The sequence below is a fragment of the Rhinatrema bivittatum genome, chromosome 5 (genome assembly GCF_901001135.1).
Source record: "Rhinatrema bivittatum chromosome 5, aRhiBiv1.1, whole genome shotgun sequence".
Lineage (NCBI taxonomy): Eukaryota > Metazoa > Chordata > Amphibia > Gymnophiona > Rhinatrematidae > Rhinatrema > Rhinatrema bivittatum.
Genome location: NC_042619.1, coordinates 271745037 through 271762718, shown reverse-complemented (window position 1 = coordinate 271762718; position 17682 = coordinate 271745037). Strand labels below are relative to the sequence as shown.

The window sequence follows — 17682 nt, the reverse complement described above, 5'->3', positions numbered from 1 at the left end:
CTGCATCCCCTGATCAAACGGAAGAAACTTTTCGGTGACCTGCGTAAATGTGGGGTGCATATTGCCTTCATTCAGGAGACCCATCTGGACAACGAGGAACACCAGAAATTGCAGTGAGACTGGGTTGGTTAACGTTACTTCTCTTCTTCCACTTCCCAGCAGCAGGGAGTGGCTATTTTGATTAGTAAAAGGTTAAATTCATGAAAGATAAATGTTACTCTGATCCCAATGGCTGCTACATTATAGTTGTGGGGGAACTATATGGGGTTAAGGTAGTTATTGTTAATTTGTACGCTGCTAATGTTTATTCCCATAGCTTCTTCTCTGCTTTACTAGCTAAGGTGTCCACCTAGGAGGGCTTTGCAGTGATTATGGGTGGTGATTTCAATGTAGTGGACAACCCCTTAGTTGACTGTAAACCTGCCAAGACTCCCAAAAATCATCAGGCTGACTTGGATGTGGGTTTCTTGTCCCAGGAGTTGCAATTGACAGATTCTTGGCACATTCTCCACTTAGAGGATAGGGAGTTTACGTTTTATTCTCATGTGCACAACATCTATTCACGACTGGATTATATTCTTGTTTCCGAGTCCCTTTTCAATAAGTTAGCGACTAGTGAGATTCATGATATTCCTTTCTCTGATCATGTATGGTGCTCACCACATTGGATCGGGTCTCTATGCCCATAGGACTCGTTGGTCCATGCCACCTTATCTGTATATGGATAAGCATTTTGATGTTTTATCTATGAGATAAATGGAAAGATTATATTGAGCATAATTTGACTCCTGAAATTGACTCTATTCTGTTTTGGAGTGCGGCCAAGGCCGTCATGAGGGGCCATATTTTAGCCCATCAGGCACATAGCAGTATTCCTATCATATTTGGTATCTTGGGCACCTCGAAAGATCATGGTGTTATGCAGAGCCCATATCAGAGATCTTACCCAAGTCACTAAAGAGTGCTTGGAAGAGGCCCGCAGGGAACTTAACCTGTTGAATATTAAGGCACCGCAGAGAAAGTTCTTTACCTTAAATAAACTTTACCAATGGGGAAGCAAATCTGGCATATTATTGACAGTCAGGCCGATACAGTACAGTGCGCTCCGGAGCGCACTGTTAGCCTGCCCTGGACACGCGTTTTCCCTTACCCCTTATTCAGTAAGGGGAGGAAAAAGCGCGTCCAACCCGCGGCACCTAATAGCGCCCTCAACATGCAAATGCATGTTGATGGCCCTATTAGGTATGCGCGCGGGATACAGAAAGTAAAATGTGCAGCCAAGCCGCACGTTTTACTTTCAGAAATTAGTGCCGACCCAAAGGTCGGCGCTAATTTCTTCCGGCACCAGGAAAGTGCACAGAAAAGCAGTAAAAACTGCTTTTCTGTGCACCCTCCGACTTAATATCATGGCGATATTAAGTCAGAGGTCCCGAAGAGTAAAAAAAAAAAAAAAAATGTTTTAATTCGGCTGTCAGGCCGAAAACCGGATGCTCAATTTTGCCGGCGTCCAGTTTCTGAGCCCGTAGTTGTCAGTGGGCTTGAGAACCGACGCCGGCAAAATTGAGTGTCAGCTGTCAAACCCGCTGACAGCCACCGCTCCTATCAAAAAGGAGGCGCTAGGGACGCGCTAGTGTCCCTAGCGCCTCCTTTTCCCCGTTTCTACCGCGCCACCTAATTTGAATACTGGATCACGCGCACCAGCGAGGGGCCGGTGCGCGCGCCGGGAGAGCTGGCGTTCGTCCGCTCTCCTGCGGACTTTACTGTATCAGCCCGTAAGCTGGTGAACTTCGATGGCCACTCTAAAAGGCTCATCATGCATATTAAGGGGAATATGTTGAATCTCACTACCACTCCTTTAATATCCAGGGCATTTGTCTCTATTACAAATTATTATAATACTGCAGGACCTATTAATAATCAGGCCTGTCAGGAATTTTTTCCATGACCTAGAACTACCAGAATTGAGTATGCAAGCGTGACAGCATTTGGCTATGCCTATCCAGTAGGCAGAGTTGCGTGAGGCCATTCAGAAATTGAAGCTATTAAAAAAAAACCAGACCCTGATGGGCTTGGACCAGAGTTTTATAAATTACTGGGCAATCTTACCCTCAACTCCATTAAAGGACGTGTTGCATGCCGCTCGTGAACATGGAGAATTTGCCAGTGGACATAACCTCACTACTATAGTTTTGCTCCCTAAACCTGGGAAGGACCCCACCTTAACTCCTTCTTATAGGCCCATTTCCATCCTCAGTCAAGATATTAAACTGCTAGCAGCTGTTTTGGCCCCGAGGGTGAACTCTGATCGTGGAGCTGGTTGCTCTGGACCAAACAGGCTTCATTAAGGGAAGGTTCTCCAATTCTAACCTTTTAAAAACTTTGTTGGTAGCTCTCTCCCCGCCAGCTGGTAACCCCAATGGCCTTTATCAGTCTTGACAGAGAGCGTTTGACCATGTGGAATGGCCATATTCGTTTTGGATATTTGATCACTTTAAATGTGTTGTCTTGGATCAAACTGTTATATCTGTTACCTCAGGCCCAACTATTGGTGAATGGGAAGCTATTCTCTTTAGGATGAGGCACTAGACAGGGCTGCCCATTATCCCCCTTACTGTTCGTTCTCGCCCTCGAACCACAGGGTTTGCAGATCAAAACGAAAACTGTTCTGATTTTGACTCTTCACAGATGATATGCTCCTCTATGTGGGGAATCCAATTGAGAGCCTAGGGGCCATTACAGGAGTTACTGATCACTATGGAGTCTTTTCAGGGTTCCAGATAAACTATGGAAAATCTGGGGCTCTCTCACTAACTTCCACTTTGCAATCTTGCCGTGATGAACCCTGAAAAGACTCCATTTGTGTGGGCTGGGTCTCATTTTCAGTACTTAGGCATTCAGATGGCTCGAATGGTGGAGGAACTTTACTCCCTAAATATTGATGCTACCCTGAGCAATGTTCAGGCATTATTAGAGCACTGGAAAGCCTTCCCCCTCTCGATCCTAGGCAGGTGTGCCCGGGTTAAGATGGTAGTTCTCCCCAAATTTCTCTGTCCATTACAAATGCTCCCATTATGGCTTAAATCTTAGACTGTACGGGCCTACCGCTCTATAGTGAACTCTTTCATATGGCGTAATAGAAGGGCGCGGTGAGCTTTGATGTGTTGCAATTAGTTCGGAAATTTGGTGGCGTTACTCTCCCAGATTTATGGCTTTATAATGCTGCTTGTCTTTTGTCACTTGCAAAAATGGGCCTCTCAGTATCCTAAATTTGATTATGGAGGGCCTAATGTCAGATTGGTCCAACCATTCTCTGATAAATCTGGTCCATTTCAGTCTTCATAAATTACTCTCTGAAGGTGTCTGCATTCTGGCTCATGGCCATACACAAAGCCTGGCTCTCGTGGTGGAGGTTAGGGGTTCGTAGCGCGTCTGTCTCTCCCTTCTTCACACTGACAGGCAATCCAGATTTTTTATCTAGTATGAGCGGCCCCATTTTTCGGGGTTGGGCTTTAAACGGGATTTGTAATCTAGCTCATTTGGTGGATTCTGATTCTTCCATTTTGCATTCCTTTGAGCAGTTGCGAGAGGATGGGATTTACCAAAGCAACACTTTTTTGCCTATTTACAGGCCCGTCATTACTGCCTTAGCCTCTCTGGGGACAATCTCTCTCATATTGTCCCCAAAGAGGATGAGGAAGGGATTTTGGAGACTCAACCCAAGTTTAATAAGATGCTATCTGGTCAAGGCAGCTTATTTCTGCTTTACCTACTCCTCATATGACCTGCTTAGCCGAAAAGTGGAGTATGGACCTTGGCATTGACGTCTTCCTGGACTTGCTATCTTGTGCCTTCTTGATAATTCCTAGACATTATCTGGCTGCCACCAAGAGGGAAATCCAGTTTAAGATCCTGCATAGAACATATATTACTAGGGTACATGGAGGTTTTGATGAAATTATGGGATTCTGATACATGTTTGACATGCAAAGCAGTCCCAGGAGACCATATGTTTATATGTCATATGTTTACGGGATGTCAAACTCCAATCTTTCTAGAAACAGATTATGGCCTATCAGGATAAGTTGTTGAGTTGTTCTGTTTCCTGGTCGGACATCTCTGTATACCTTTGTTTCAGGGATAAAGGGTGCTCGATCCCTCAAGGGGGAAGAAAATTTCTTGCTGTGGCTACCCTCCTTGTTAAGAAGATAATTTTAAAATATTGGAAATTGGAAGAGGTACCTTCATATGTTCAATGGAAAGAACTGATGTTTCACACTGAGCAGTTAGAACTACTTTAGAAAAAAGACATAGCCAATCAGAAATAGTTTATTTTCTTGAAGGGTTACTTTTCGCTTTGGGATAAAGTACTTTTCGCTCAGTGATATATATCCCATGGCCTGAGCATTTCCATGCTCTGTGTGTGTTTTATCAAGTGGTGGGCTGTCCTCGGAAGATGTGCGCTTGTATGGGTTTTGTAATGTGTGTGTTTTTGAGTCTGAATGGTGATTTGTCTGTGGGGGAAGGGGGTAGTCCGCTTTTTCTGGACAAGGGGAAATGTAAATGGGTCATGCTGTTTATACTAGTGGCTAAAAAGACTGTCATGATTATTTTTGACATTGTTACTGTTTTCTTGTTTTTGTAATTTATGAACCAATAAAGATGAATTTGAAAAAAAGAACAAGTATAGAGAAGGGTGATCAAAATTATAAAAGGAATAGAACAATTGCTTCCCCTATGAGGAAAGGCTAAAGAAGTTAGGGCTCTTCAGCTTAGAGAAGAAACAGCCAAGGGGAGATATAACAGAGGTCTATAAAATAATGAGTGGCATGGAATAGGTAAAATGCAAATCAGTTGTTTACTCTTTCACAAAATACAAAGTCTAGGAGACATGCAATAAAGTTTCTAGATGATATTTTTAAGACAGAAAATATTTACTTACTCAACGCATAACTAAACTCTGGAATTCAGTGCTGGAAGATGTGGTAAAACCTGTTATGTAGCTGGGTTTAAAAAAGGTTTAGACAAGTTCCTGGAAGAAAAGTCCATTAATCATTATTAAAATGGACTTAAGGAAATCCACTGCTTATCCCCGGGATAAGCAACATGAATCTATCAACCTTTTGGTATCTTGCCAGGTATTTGTGACCTGGATTGGCCACTGTTGGAAATAGGATACTGGGCTTGATTGATCTTTGGTCTGACCCAGTATGGCAAATCTTATGTTCTTGTGTAATATGGCTTATGTTAAGATACACTGGGCTGTGTGTTACCTCGTGGTTCTATCAGTATCTATCTAGGAGGATATGCTCTTATATAATAAGTGCACTTTCTATAAGATTGGCATATTAAAATGTAACATTGAGTCTAATAGCCACTGGAGCAAATACAATTTTAAATATTTTAATAAATGCAACTATGTATTGTTTTCCCTCCCCACCCCCCACAGTGAGTTCAAGTACAAGAGTTGCATTATATTTTCCAGAGGCATATGAAATTTTGAGAGAGGTTAAATAGCTCTGGATCACTAAAGTGTTCATCACCTTTCACATTTTTTTAAATTAAAACAGTGGTAGTAGTATGAAAATCATCTCTCTGTCGTCCATCCCCCCCTCCCCCATCTAAATGGCATCTAAAGTTTAGTGCAAATGTGACATGGCCTGACTCGGGGATTCTGTGATTAAGTTCTCATAGTTTCTTCTAGCTTTGTTGCTGTAAACATAGGGAGAAGCTCTTCTAAGTTCTGTTTCATGAAGCTGCGAGAAGCACCAATTAAATGAAAGCAGGAGACATCTTTACTCTCATCTTAAATTAATTTTCTGAGCAAAATACCAAAAATGCTGGTTTTACTAGGCCCTCCCTAATGGAAGCTGGAAACATACTGCCTGAAATGAATTATCAGCTTTTAAAAAATGCTTACAGGTAGGGTGAAGAAGGCAGGATGTTTGGACTCCTCTTCATATTTTCCATCTGCTGAGTTTCCGGCCTCCATAGCTTTGGAAGTGGTATTCCTCCCAATGCCCATTGCTAGTGCACCACAGAGAGGCTTGGCGCAGCTGCCCAGCCGAGATCAGCCAGGGCAACGCTGAAACGTCCCGTGTGTCCTCTTAGGCAGGGCAGCAACTCCAGGTGTCAGAGAAGTAGCAAATACTCAAACAGGGTCATTGGGTTCAGCAAGCATGGATAGTTTTACCTCTTCGGTACCTGGAAGTAAAGAAGTTAAACTCCAATTAATCGCCACAGTAAATGCCAAACAAACATTTATTATGCAGAAACAGAAGCTGGAACGTTTTCCTTCTATTCAAACACTGAACAAACACCACTCTGGCCAACAACCCAAAACAGAAAAAAAGTTGTTCATTCCTCCAGTAGCTATCAGATTTCTAGGGATTATGGTATCCTCCCTGAAATCCACAAACACTGTCTATCAACATTGCTTTCAGCATTTAGGATCTAACAAAATAAGCTTTTTTCCCCATAGAAACTGAACAAGGAAAAAGCCTAGGTAAATCCAGAGCTTTAAGGTTACTATGATTTTATATGCTATTACTTTTTAATATCATTTGTTTGTTTTATTTTAATTACTATATGAATTTTAAGCTTTTATATGTCTGCTATATGTTTTTATTGTACACCGTTTTGAAGATTTTATGAAAATTGGTTTATCAAATAAATATTACTATCACCATAGCTCTTAGTCAGTTAAATCATTAGGATTATGCATCACATTAACATTTTGCTTCACTTGGACAACAAATGTTCTAACAATCCAAAAAAAAAAAACCAAACAAACCCACAACTTACTAAAAAAAAACAAAACAGAAAAAGCCTAAGATTGTAGCTTGCATATCTTCAAAGGATAAGAACATTAAACATCTGGAAGTTTGTGAGACTTTATGAAATTTCCAGACAGTCACATAAACCAAAGTGTATGAATGTACTTTTGAGAAAGCAGAATTTCACAATCTATCAGACTGTCCTGCGAGTCACTTGCAACTTCTCTTAGTCTTGGCTACTCAGAGCAGTGCTCTGAGTAGACTCCTGAGAGGAAAGCTGTAAGCTCACACTGTTAAGTTCACGGCAACACTGTGCTAAAGTAGCTCAATATCTCTCAGAAATGAGCGGGTACAATACATTTTGGTATGACATGTCTCTCTAGGAAAAAGAAAAAAAAAAAAAAGAGTATTAGGTGTCTTCCTTTTCAATATTATGCACAACTAAACTAACTCTAAAAAAAAAATAAAAATACAATGAGCCTTCTCATATTACTTAAAGTCAAACAGGCTTGTGAGTGTATCAGCAGAAACAGGAACAGAGAGGCAATGAAATGGCTTTCAGGATAATCTATTTTGCTCAATGCTATTCATTGGGTGCTTCAGAATCCTTAGTGTGGCTATTCCAAGCCTTACAATTTTTAAAAACTACATGGAGCTACAATGTTCAGATTCACTTATAAAAATGTTGTGTGTGTATACATATATACATATACATACATATGCTTCCTCTTTCTGGGGACAGGAAAACAAGACAAACAACCTGTCTGATTTTTTGAAGGCATCTGTAACTTTTAGGTATCTTGGGAGCATCCAGCACACATAGGCTACTATGTTTTCCCTGACACTTGCTATTTCTAAAGGTGGGGAGCGAAATTGACTGATTTAAGTAACATACAGATATCACCTTGGGCAAAAAAAGATGGCACTAGCCACAAGGAGAGAGTATGTAGAAAAGAACAAGTAAGGATTTTTACATGAGTTGCTCCAAGATGCACCTGGCAGAACACAGCTACCAGAAAGGCTGTCTTCAGAGATAGGTCCTTCAAGAATACCTGTTTTTCTGGTTTGAAAAGACACTTCGCTAAGGCTCTCAGGACTATATGGAGATCCCATTGTGGGAAAATTGGTCTGAAGAAAGGTTGAAAGCAAAATTGCTTACCTGTAATAGGTGTTATCCCAGGACAGCAGGATGTAGTCCTCACATACGGGTGACGTCACTGGACGGCACCCTATCATGGAAAGCTTTCTGTCAAAGTTTCTAGAAACGTTTGACTGGCACACTGAGCATGCCCAGCATGCCATGATCCCTCAAGCCACAGTGGTCTCCCTTCAGCCTTTGTTTTTCCGCGCTGTAGTTAGCATCATGGTGAAGGAGCCCTGTGTGAGTTCTCACACAAAATAGAGAGAAAGTTAAAATTTCTCAGTTTACCCCTTCATAGGGGTCTCCCTGTCTCCACCGGCTTGTGAGTACTTGTTTTTTCCCGGTTAAACAGAATTTTTCTGTCAGAAGATAGTCGACGGCTGTCCGGCCTTCATAATGGGAATGGATTTTTAAAAATGCCCGAACTGTCCTCGCACTATGTCTATCACCGACTCGCATGTACAGTGTGTGCTGTGCTTGGGCGAATCTCAATGTTTCCTCCTGTCCACAATGCGCAAGATATATATGTAGCTGCACTTCAAAAGGAATTAAGGGCTATACCTTTCTCCAGGCTGCTCTGCAAAACGTTTAGTATTTGCGAGATATCTGATCTCCATGGGGAGACTTGATTCTCACAGCAGAACCCTTTGAAGAACTGCCAGAATTTGATGTATGCAAGAGACGTGGAGGTCTTACATGTCTTTAGCATGGTTGATATTACTGCTGAGGCGTATCTCCTTTTGTGCAAGCATGCCCTTTCAAGATCCAGGCCATGAGAGAATAGAGACAGGTCCTTGCCACAGCAGGCCACATTCCTTGGGCAACCTTAGGAGTCTCCCAATCAATGGCCTTAATAAGTTTGTGCACAGAGATCTCTTAGGTCAGTCCAAGATTACCAGAAAGATCAATGAGAGGCCAGGATGAAAAGAGAGTAGACTGTGTTGGCCATGAAGCCAGGAAGGCATGGCCCCCGCCTGAGCCTTTTTCCACCTAGCTGCTCAGGAATGTGTCTGTTTTGGCATTGACCTGGGTAGCCATCAGATCTAATCCTGGTTGGCCCCATTGGTTCACTATCATTTGGAAGGACTCTACGACCATTCCCCTGGATCTAGTCAGTTTCTGTTGAGGAAGTCGGCCTGGAGATTTTCCTTCCCTGTAATGTAAGCTGCTGATAGGAGGCACAAGTTTTTCCTCTACCCATTTGCACAGCTGGGCCGCTTCAAGCACCAATGTAAGAGCACAGTTGCCTTCTTACTCGTTTATGTATGCCACTAAATGTGGCATTGTCTGATATGATCGACTGCCATTCCTTTTATCAGAGAAAAGAAATGTTGCACCACCAGCCTGATGGCCCTGGTCTATAGCCCATTTATCAACCATGTTGCTTCTTCCACTGTCCAGAGCGCCCCTGTATTACCTAGCCCTGGTAATGAGTTCCCATTCCCTATAGAATGACATCCATGATTACCACAATCCAGCTGGGAGACTCTAGGCTTACGCCACCAATTCCTGCTCCTTCTTATGGTGGGCATCACTGTTTGCCCTAAGCTAGGTAAATGTAATATCGGGACATGCTAGAGAGATAAATGACAGTTTTATGGAGCAATTGGTTCAGGAACTGACAAGAGAGGGAGCAATTTTAGATCTAATTCTCAGTGGGGCACAGGATTTGGTGAAAGAGGTAATGGTGCAACACTGATCATAATATTTTCAGATTTGAATTAATGACTGGAAGGGGGATGGACAGTAAGAAAATCCATGGCTCTAGTACTAAACTTTCAAGAGGGAAACTTTGATAAAATGAGAAAAAAAAACTGAAAGAGGCAGCTACAAAGGTAAACAGCACAGGCCAATTGTATTCCACATATTAAGAAAGGTGGAAGGAAGGCAAAACGATTATCGGCATTGTTAAAAGGTGAGGTGAAAGAGGCTATTTTAGCCAAAAGATCTTCATTTAAAAATTGGAAGAAGGATCCAACAAAAGAAAATAGGATACAGCATAAAGCGTTGGCAAGTTAAATGTAAGACATTGAAAAGATAGGCAAAGAGAGAATTTGAAAAGAATTTGGCCAGAGGCAAAAACTCACAGTAAAAACGTTTTAAAATATATCCGAAGCAGAAAGCCTGCGAGGGAGTCAGTTGGACTGTTAGATGATCAAGGGGTTAAAGGGGCACTTAAAGAAGAATAGGCCATCGAAGAAAGATTAAACAATTTCTTTGCTTCTGTGTTTACTGAAGAGGATGTTTGGGAGATACCCGTTCCAGAGAAGGTTTTCATGGGTAATGATTCAGATGGACTGCACCAAATCACGGTAAACCTAGAAGATGTGGTAGGCCTGATTGACAAACTGAAGAGTAGTAAATCACCTGGACCAGATGGCATACACCCTAGGGTTCTGAAAGAACTCAATGAAATTTCAGATCTATTAGTAAAAATCTGTAACCTAATCATTAAAATCATCCATTGTACCTGAAGACTGGAGGGTAGCTAATGTAACCCCAATATTTAAAGAGGGTTCCAGGGGCGATGCGGGAAACTACAGACCAGTTAGCCTGACGTCAGTGCCAGGAAAAATAGTGGAAAGTGTTCTAAAGATCAAAATCACGGAAATATAGAAAGGCATGGTTTAATGGAACAAAGTGGGAGCCCAGAGGAGAGGATCACCTTGCTGGTGGCTGAAAGGAATCAGTAAGCTTTTGCTTGGGAACTTTTCTTTTTAAAAAGTATTGGGGTGAAGTTAATTATTTGGAAATATTATTTAGTGTGTTTATTTTTAATAGTCTGTAAGGCAGCTAATAAGCAGAAGTTAGAGTGTTTGTATATTAAAAACAAAAGTAGCCAGAAACTAGAAATAAGCTAGGAGCAGTGTATACCTAAGTAAAAAGACTGAAAAGTTCAGTTCCATTACTCACCTTGGAAAGGTGTTAAAGGTAGTGTGATTTGGTTTGATTAGGTACCAGCATTCGTTAATCAAGAGAGCAGTGAGTCACTCTGGCTGACTAACTGAAGTTAGTTTGTTTTTCCCAACCCTTCCTTTAATTTATAGGCAGGTGCCACTTTCACAAAAAAAAAACAAAACACCTTATTGAGAGTTTGATCATTCCCCTGTAGGCCACTACCAGACATATAGTGAATTCATTAATACATTTAAAGGACGTTAGACACGTTCCTACTCCCATAGCAACCTAAAACTTAACTAGGAACTGAACAAATTTGAGATGAAGGCAGCAGTTCAGCAGCAAGAGTGGGGCTTCCCAGTCTTTTGCATTGAGTATCACATGTATGATTTTTTACCCACCGATGAGAAATTGTACATGTGCATGTGATGCAAAGAGCTCCTGACTCTCAGGGAACGAGTCCGATCTATGGAGGCTAGAGTGGCAGACCTGGAGGAGCTGAGGCAGACAGAGAGGTATATAGATGAGACTTTCAGGGACATAGTAGCCAAGTCCCAACTTCAGACTGGCAGCCCTGGTGCTGCCTTGGAGGAAGAAGGTCTCATGATTGGAGAGCATCAACCTGGTGCAGCAGGAGAGGCTCCTGTAGCAAAGATCTGCTCTCCAGGTGGTGCACTGTCCTTTCACACAGAGGATGTGTCTCCAAGGCCTACTGCCCAGGATGGAAGGGTTAGGTCGGCCGTCATAATTGGTGATTTGATTATTAGGAATGTAGACAACTGGGTGGCTGGTGGGCATGAGGATCAGCTGGTAACATGCCTATCTGGTGCAAAGGTGGCGGACCTCACGCGTCACCTAAATAGGATTTTAGACAGTGCTGGGGAAGAGCCGGTTGTCGTAGTACCTGTGGGCACCAATGACATAGGAAAATGTGGGAGGGAGGTTCTGGAAGCCAAATTTAGGCTCTTAGGTAGAAAGCTTAAATCCAGAACCTCCAGGGTTGCGTTCTCTGAAATGCTCCCTATTCCACGTGCAGGTCCCCAGAGGCAGACAGAGCTGCTGAGTCTCAATGTGTGGATGAGACGATAGTACAAGGAAGAGGGATTCAGTTTTGTTAGGAACTGGGGAACCTTTTGGGGAAAGGGGAGTCTCTTCCGAAGGGATGGGCTCCACCTTAAACAGGGTGGAACCAGACTGCTGGCAATAACTTTTAGAAAGGAGATAGAGCAGCTTTTAAACTAGAACAAAGGGGAAAGTCGACAGTCACTCAGCAGTGCATGGTTCAGAGGGAGGTATCTTCAAAGGATACTAATGATGCATTAGAATTAGGGCATCCCGACAGTGAGGTTCCAATAATTAGAAAAGTAGTCCAAGTGCCTGTAACTAAAAACTCACCTGAGCTAAAAAAAATTCTAACTTATCCCTATCAATTAAAAAGCAGAATGAAATTGCAAACAAAAAACCCACTTTGAAATGTTTGTATGCTAATGCCAGAAGTCTAAGAAGTAAGATGGGAGAATTTGAATGTATAGCAGTGAATGATGACAGACTTAATTGGCATCTCAGAGACATAGTGGAAGGAGGATAGCCAATGGGACAGTGCTATACCGGGGTACAAATATCGCAATGACAGAGAGGAGCACCCGGGAGCCGGTGTAACACTTTATGTCCGGGATGGCATACAGTCCAACAGGATAAACATCCTGCATGAGACTAAATGCGCAATTGAATCTTTATGGATAGAAATCCCTTGTGTGTTGGGGAAGACTACAGTGATAGGAGTATACTACCGTCCACCTGGCCAAGATGGCAAGACGGACAGTGAAATGCTAAGAGAAATTAGGGAAGCCAACCAAATTGGTAGTGCGGTAATAATGGGAGATTTCAATTACCCCAATATTGACTGGGTATATGTATCATCGGGACATGCTAGAGAGATAAAGTTCCTGGATAGAATAAATAGCAGTTTTATGGAGCAATTGGTTCAGTAACAGACTAGAGAGGGATCAATTTTAGATCTAATTCTCAGTGGAGCACAGGATTTGGTGAGAGGTAACAGTGGTGGGGCCGCTTGGCAATAGTGATCATATGATCAAATTTGAATTAATGACCGGAAGAGGGACAGTAAGCAAATCCACAGCTCTCGTGCTAAACTTTCAAAAGGGAAACTTTGATAAAATGAGAAAAGTAGTTAGAAAGAAACTGAAAGGAGCAGCTACAAAGGTAAAAGGTGTGCAAAGAGGTGTGGTCATTGATAAAAAAATACCATTCTAGAAGCACAGTCCAGATGTATTCCACACATTAAGAAAGGTGGATAGAAGGCAAAATGATTACTGGCATGGTTAAAAGGGGAGGTGAAAGAGGCATTTTAGCCAAAAGATCTTCATTCAAAAATTGGAAGAAGGATCCAACAGAAGAAAATAAGATTATGTATAAACGTTTGCAAGTTAAATGTAAGACATTGATAAGAAAGGCTAAGAGAGAATTTGAAAAGAAGTTGGCTGTAGAAACAAAAACTCACAGTAAAAACTTTTTTTTAAATATATCCGAAGCAGAAAGCCTGTGAAGGAGTCAGTTGGACTGTGTCAGCAGGGACTGTTGAAAAGGGCACATGTATGCCTGACCTATGCAATGATGTTGACATTAGTCCCAGCAGTCCATGCACCCAAGTGATTGATCAACTTGGAGACCCTGCCTGGGGATAGGATAAACTTGCCCCTCTTTGATATTGAATACAGCACCTTAAAACCTTTGAGTTTGGGGAAAACTTAGATTGTTCTTTGCATAGTTTGCTACCCAACCCAACGGTTGCAGGAGGTTGACCAAAGCATCTAAGGCCCAACTATTCTCCTGGGCATATTTGACTCTTTTGGCCTTTATAATCAGTTGTTCTAACGGGTGCATCTTTATGCCCAGTTTGTGGAGGGCTACTGCCACTACTACCATGATGGTGGTAAAGGTCCTGGGGCTGTCACTAGTCCAAAGGGTAACACCTGAAAACTGAAAATGTTGATTCACCACACAGAACCATAGCAGCCTTTAATAATCTCTCAAACAGGACTATGAAAATACAACTCTGTGATATCCAGAGGAGGCTAGATACCCATTATCTTACTACTACAATGACTCAGTGAAGAGTATTCATTCAGAAGTGGGGTATGTGGAGGCACTTTTAAGTTCAGCATAACATAAAAACAACCATCCTTCTTTGAAACCACAAATCAAAATAGGTATCTTGACCCTTCTCCTAAGGTACACCGGGACTATAGCATGGAAATGCTACGGTCTCCTGAAGATGCCTTATCATATATCTTGATTTGCGAGGTGTAAGAGGAAATCAAAGACCCTTGGCATCGGCTTTGTGCATTCCAGGGCATATGCCCTTCGAACGATGTCCAATACTCATTGGTCTGATGTAATTCAAGTCACTTTGAATACTGTAAGAGTTGCCTTCTACTGGAACTGTCGTCAGAGGGACCCACTGCATATCACTGGTGGGGTGGCTTCCTCCTGCTCTGCAGGGGGGCTCTGCCTTAGCTCTTCTTAGGAAGAACTGGAGGAAGAACTAGAAGACTGGGAGAAAAATGGGTGAAGTGGATCAACCATGGGCCAAATTTAAAGGAGCTACTACACAGGCCACAAATCTCTGTTAGAAAAGTAAACAAAAGTAAGAGGAAGGAAACTGATCACCTAGGGACTAGGGTCTCCCTTTCCTGGGGAGTCCACAGACTCCTAACAGTACTGAGATCATCTGCAGGGAATTCAGCCAGGAAGAACCTGGTGGAAATCTTCCTTTGGGAAAAATCAGTCTCAAGAGACTTGTTCCAGGAGCAAAGGAAACTCCACCAGACGGGGGCCACATCAAAACTCTGGAAATTTGAGATGACCAATCCTCACCTGTCCGCAGTTGCAGGAGTCACAGACTACTAACAACTGCTGAGGCTATGAAAAGATGAGGCTATGAAAGAGATGTCTCTTCTAATCAACTGAGGGGAGGAGAAATCCCATGTGTACAGACTGGTCTAGCAGGAAGAAAAGGAAATTTATATTTTATTTCTCCTCTAAAAAATGACCACTGTACTCCTACCTTTACTAAAATGTGCTGCAAAATAAGAGTGATGGCTGCTTTAAATGTTTAAATTAAAGCTTCCCAAACCTATCCTGGTGATCCTATAGCCAGTCAAGGTCCTCAGTATATCTGCAACAAATATGGTATGCTTATAACAGAGTGTTTCCGGTGTTTGCAAATCTCTCTTTTGCACATTCAATATGGATATCCTGAAATGCCACCTAACCATGGGGTCAAAAGGACAAGTTTAGGAAGTCTCGGTTTGAAAGATAATTACATGTAGTCTGCTGGACTCTGCCAGAATGACTTACTGAGTTACAAATGTTGGCATAGTCCCGCTGTGCCCACTGAGGATATCTGATCCAGATGGAACACAAGCATGTTCAAGAGATGATGCATTAGGAAGACATGCTGGCATCAGGCCCAGGCCACAGAGCAAAAAAAAGCCAGGGGCAACTGTAATGGAATTCCTGAGGCAGAGAGACCAGGAAAAGAGGTGTAGAAAAGCATATGCAATGAGTGACTGCACAGGAAAATGAAGTTCAAACTCTGCTGCACTATTTACAGGACAGTCCCTGAAAATGCCAACAATCCAAACCATACCTAGTGTCGGGACCCAGGCTGTGAAAAATGATAGCGTGCATCACACCTTCCAGTCTACAGATCACATGGACAGGGGTACTCAATGCAAGTTCCATAAAGGCTAACATATTCATAGACAGCTTAGTGGTATAGTTAATTGTGGCTCCTAAACCCAAGTCAGAATTGTCTTCTCTGTCTAAATTCAGTTTATTTCATATATGCTAATTACACTTCACTCTCCTTATTCTCTGTTATAAGCATACCATGATAGAAGGTGCTTACATCATGATGTGGGTTAAATCTCATTGTCACACTGTAATGATTTACTTAGTTATGGGTCCCTGAGCTTTAAATAATAAAAGTGAAACTTTGGGATGTTTTGTTTATGAAAGCTCTTTGGGGTGAGGCAAAGGAAAAATAAGCAGTGAAAAAGGATGCCAACTGAAACTACATCACCCAGAAGACTTAGCGGTCAGCCCTGAAAATGCTGGCAGCAGGGAAGGAAGGGGGGTGTATTTCTAGGCTTAGACATGGGGGTGGAGCCTCCCTTGCTTATAAATCGTAGGCTAGCCTCTGTATAAAGGGAAGAGACTGGAAGAACTCAGCAGAGGGGAGAGGAGAGATAATCAGGCTGGAGACTAGGAAGCTGCTGGGGACTCTTCAGCATGGAGGAGGAAGAGCCAGATTAAAACCAGGGACAACTCTAGCCCAAAAGATAAGCTTAAGGGTTTCTTTTTCTTTAAAAACTGTATAACAAGGAAGTCATGATGTGCTGTTAGGGGGTATTTCAGGAAAAGTGCCTGCTTTAATCTGAAATACCAAGGGAAGAGTAAAAGCTGCAACTTTTAGGAAGGTTTTCTTTTGTTGAAACCCTGGCTTAAGAAAAAAAAAAATGTCTTGGAACAGTGCTTATGCTGCACACTACATACTCACCTTCAGACAGAGCACGAGCAGGAAACTGCAGGAAAGCCAGAGTATTTCCAAAGGTGGTTTATTTGGTTTGTTTAAAACCCTGACTTGAGGGGAAAAAAAAAAAAAAAGACTGTCTCAAACAGTGCTCATGGCTTATGCTGCACTAAATATTCACCTGCAGGCTAATTAAGAGAGAGTAAGAGAGAAGGAAACTGCAGGAAAACCAGGATATTTCCAAAGGTGGTTTGATTTGTTTGAACCCTGGTTTAAAGAGACTGCCCCTGAATTGGGTTTGTGCCAAGCTACATACTTACCAGTTAAGTAAGTGAGGGAACGAAGCAAGCTGTAGGAAAATCTAGAGCCTTAATTCAAACTATTCTTACCTTGTGGGACTAAAACCCAGCTCTAAAAAGGACTGTCTTGAGCTGTGCAGGTACTCAGCTGCATGCTCCTCTGCAAGCCAATCCAGTAAGAGAGGATACAGGGAAGCCAGAAAACCACTGTATTTTGGTTGATTTAGAAGGGGCTGCAAAAGGCTGGCTTGAGTTATGCATGAAACTGAATTGTACACTCCCTGTAAGCTAAGGAAGAGAGAACTTACAGGTAAGCCCACGTTTTACCACAGAAATGCTAGGCTTTCTGAATTTCCCCTTGGTCAGTAGTTGAATAGGGGAATATTGCCCAATTGAATGGTTTACTGCTTTCTGATTAATGAAATTCTGGGGAGATAAGCAAGCAGCCGCAGCAGCCTGTACTGAGAGTTTGAGCCATGAGTGTCTAAGAAGCCTGGTAGGAATTTGGAATGAATGCTGAAGCTCCCGGTGAGCTGGGCTAACATCACCTTCAGCAATTGAATGTGCAATTACTGCACTAACCCTGAAGAGCTGGCAACGTGGCAAGTTGCATTCATTTTGTTTGATTATAAAGGCTAACCAAGTGAATTGTAATTACTGCCTTGGGGGAAAATGTAAGACCCTCTGAAAAAAGGAAAACAAAAATGAGGAACTTGCGTGTGGACTATCATCTGTACTTAGAGTAAAACTTCATTGTTTGGCAACATCTACTGGTGCTGGACTCTGAGTAATTCTTTTCTCAAGCAGGAAGGCTTTGGAGGAGAATGGCACCACTAAGGGCCTATACAGAAGTATACTTGGGACAAGACAGAGAGGCTTAACCCATAGCCCTACGCAGGGTATACATAGAAGCTGGAAGGAAGGATAGGGAGCGCTGGTACCCCTTGGTCTGCCTTCTCTCTCCAGGGCTAGAGCACTGGGTGTGCTCACACCCAACCCCAAAGCTCTCAGTCT

The 17682-nt window shown here is 42.4% G+C and overlaps 1 protein-coding gene across 3 annotated transcripts in view; it reads right to left on the bottom strand.

Moving 5' to 3' along the window:
• Positions 1-17682, bottom strand: part of SLC23A2 (solute carrier family 23 member 2) — a 289448-nt gene that overhangs the window by 134514 nt on the left and 137252 nt on the right. For all 3 annotated transcript variants that reach the window (XM_029604057.1, XM_029604056.1, XM_029604058.1), the window contains one exon: positions 5918-6201. In XM_029604057.1, coding sequence (XP_029459917.1) covers positions 5918-6022 — 105 coding nt within the window. In that variant the 5' untranslated portion in view covers positions 6023-6201. The remainder of the gene's footprint in view (positions 1-5917; positions 6202-17682) is intronic.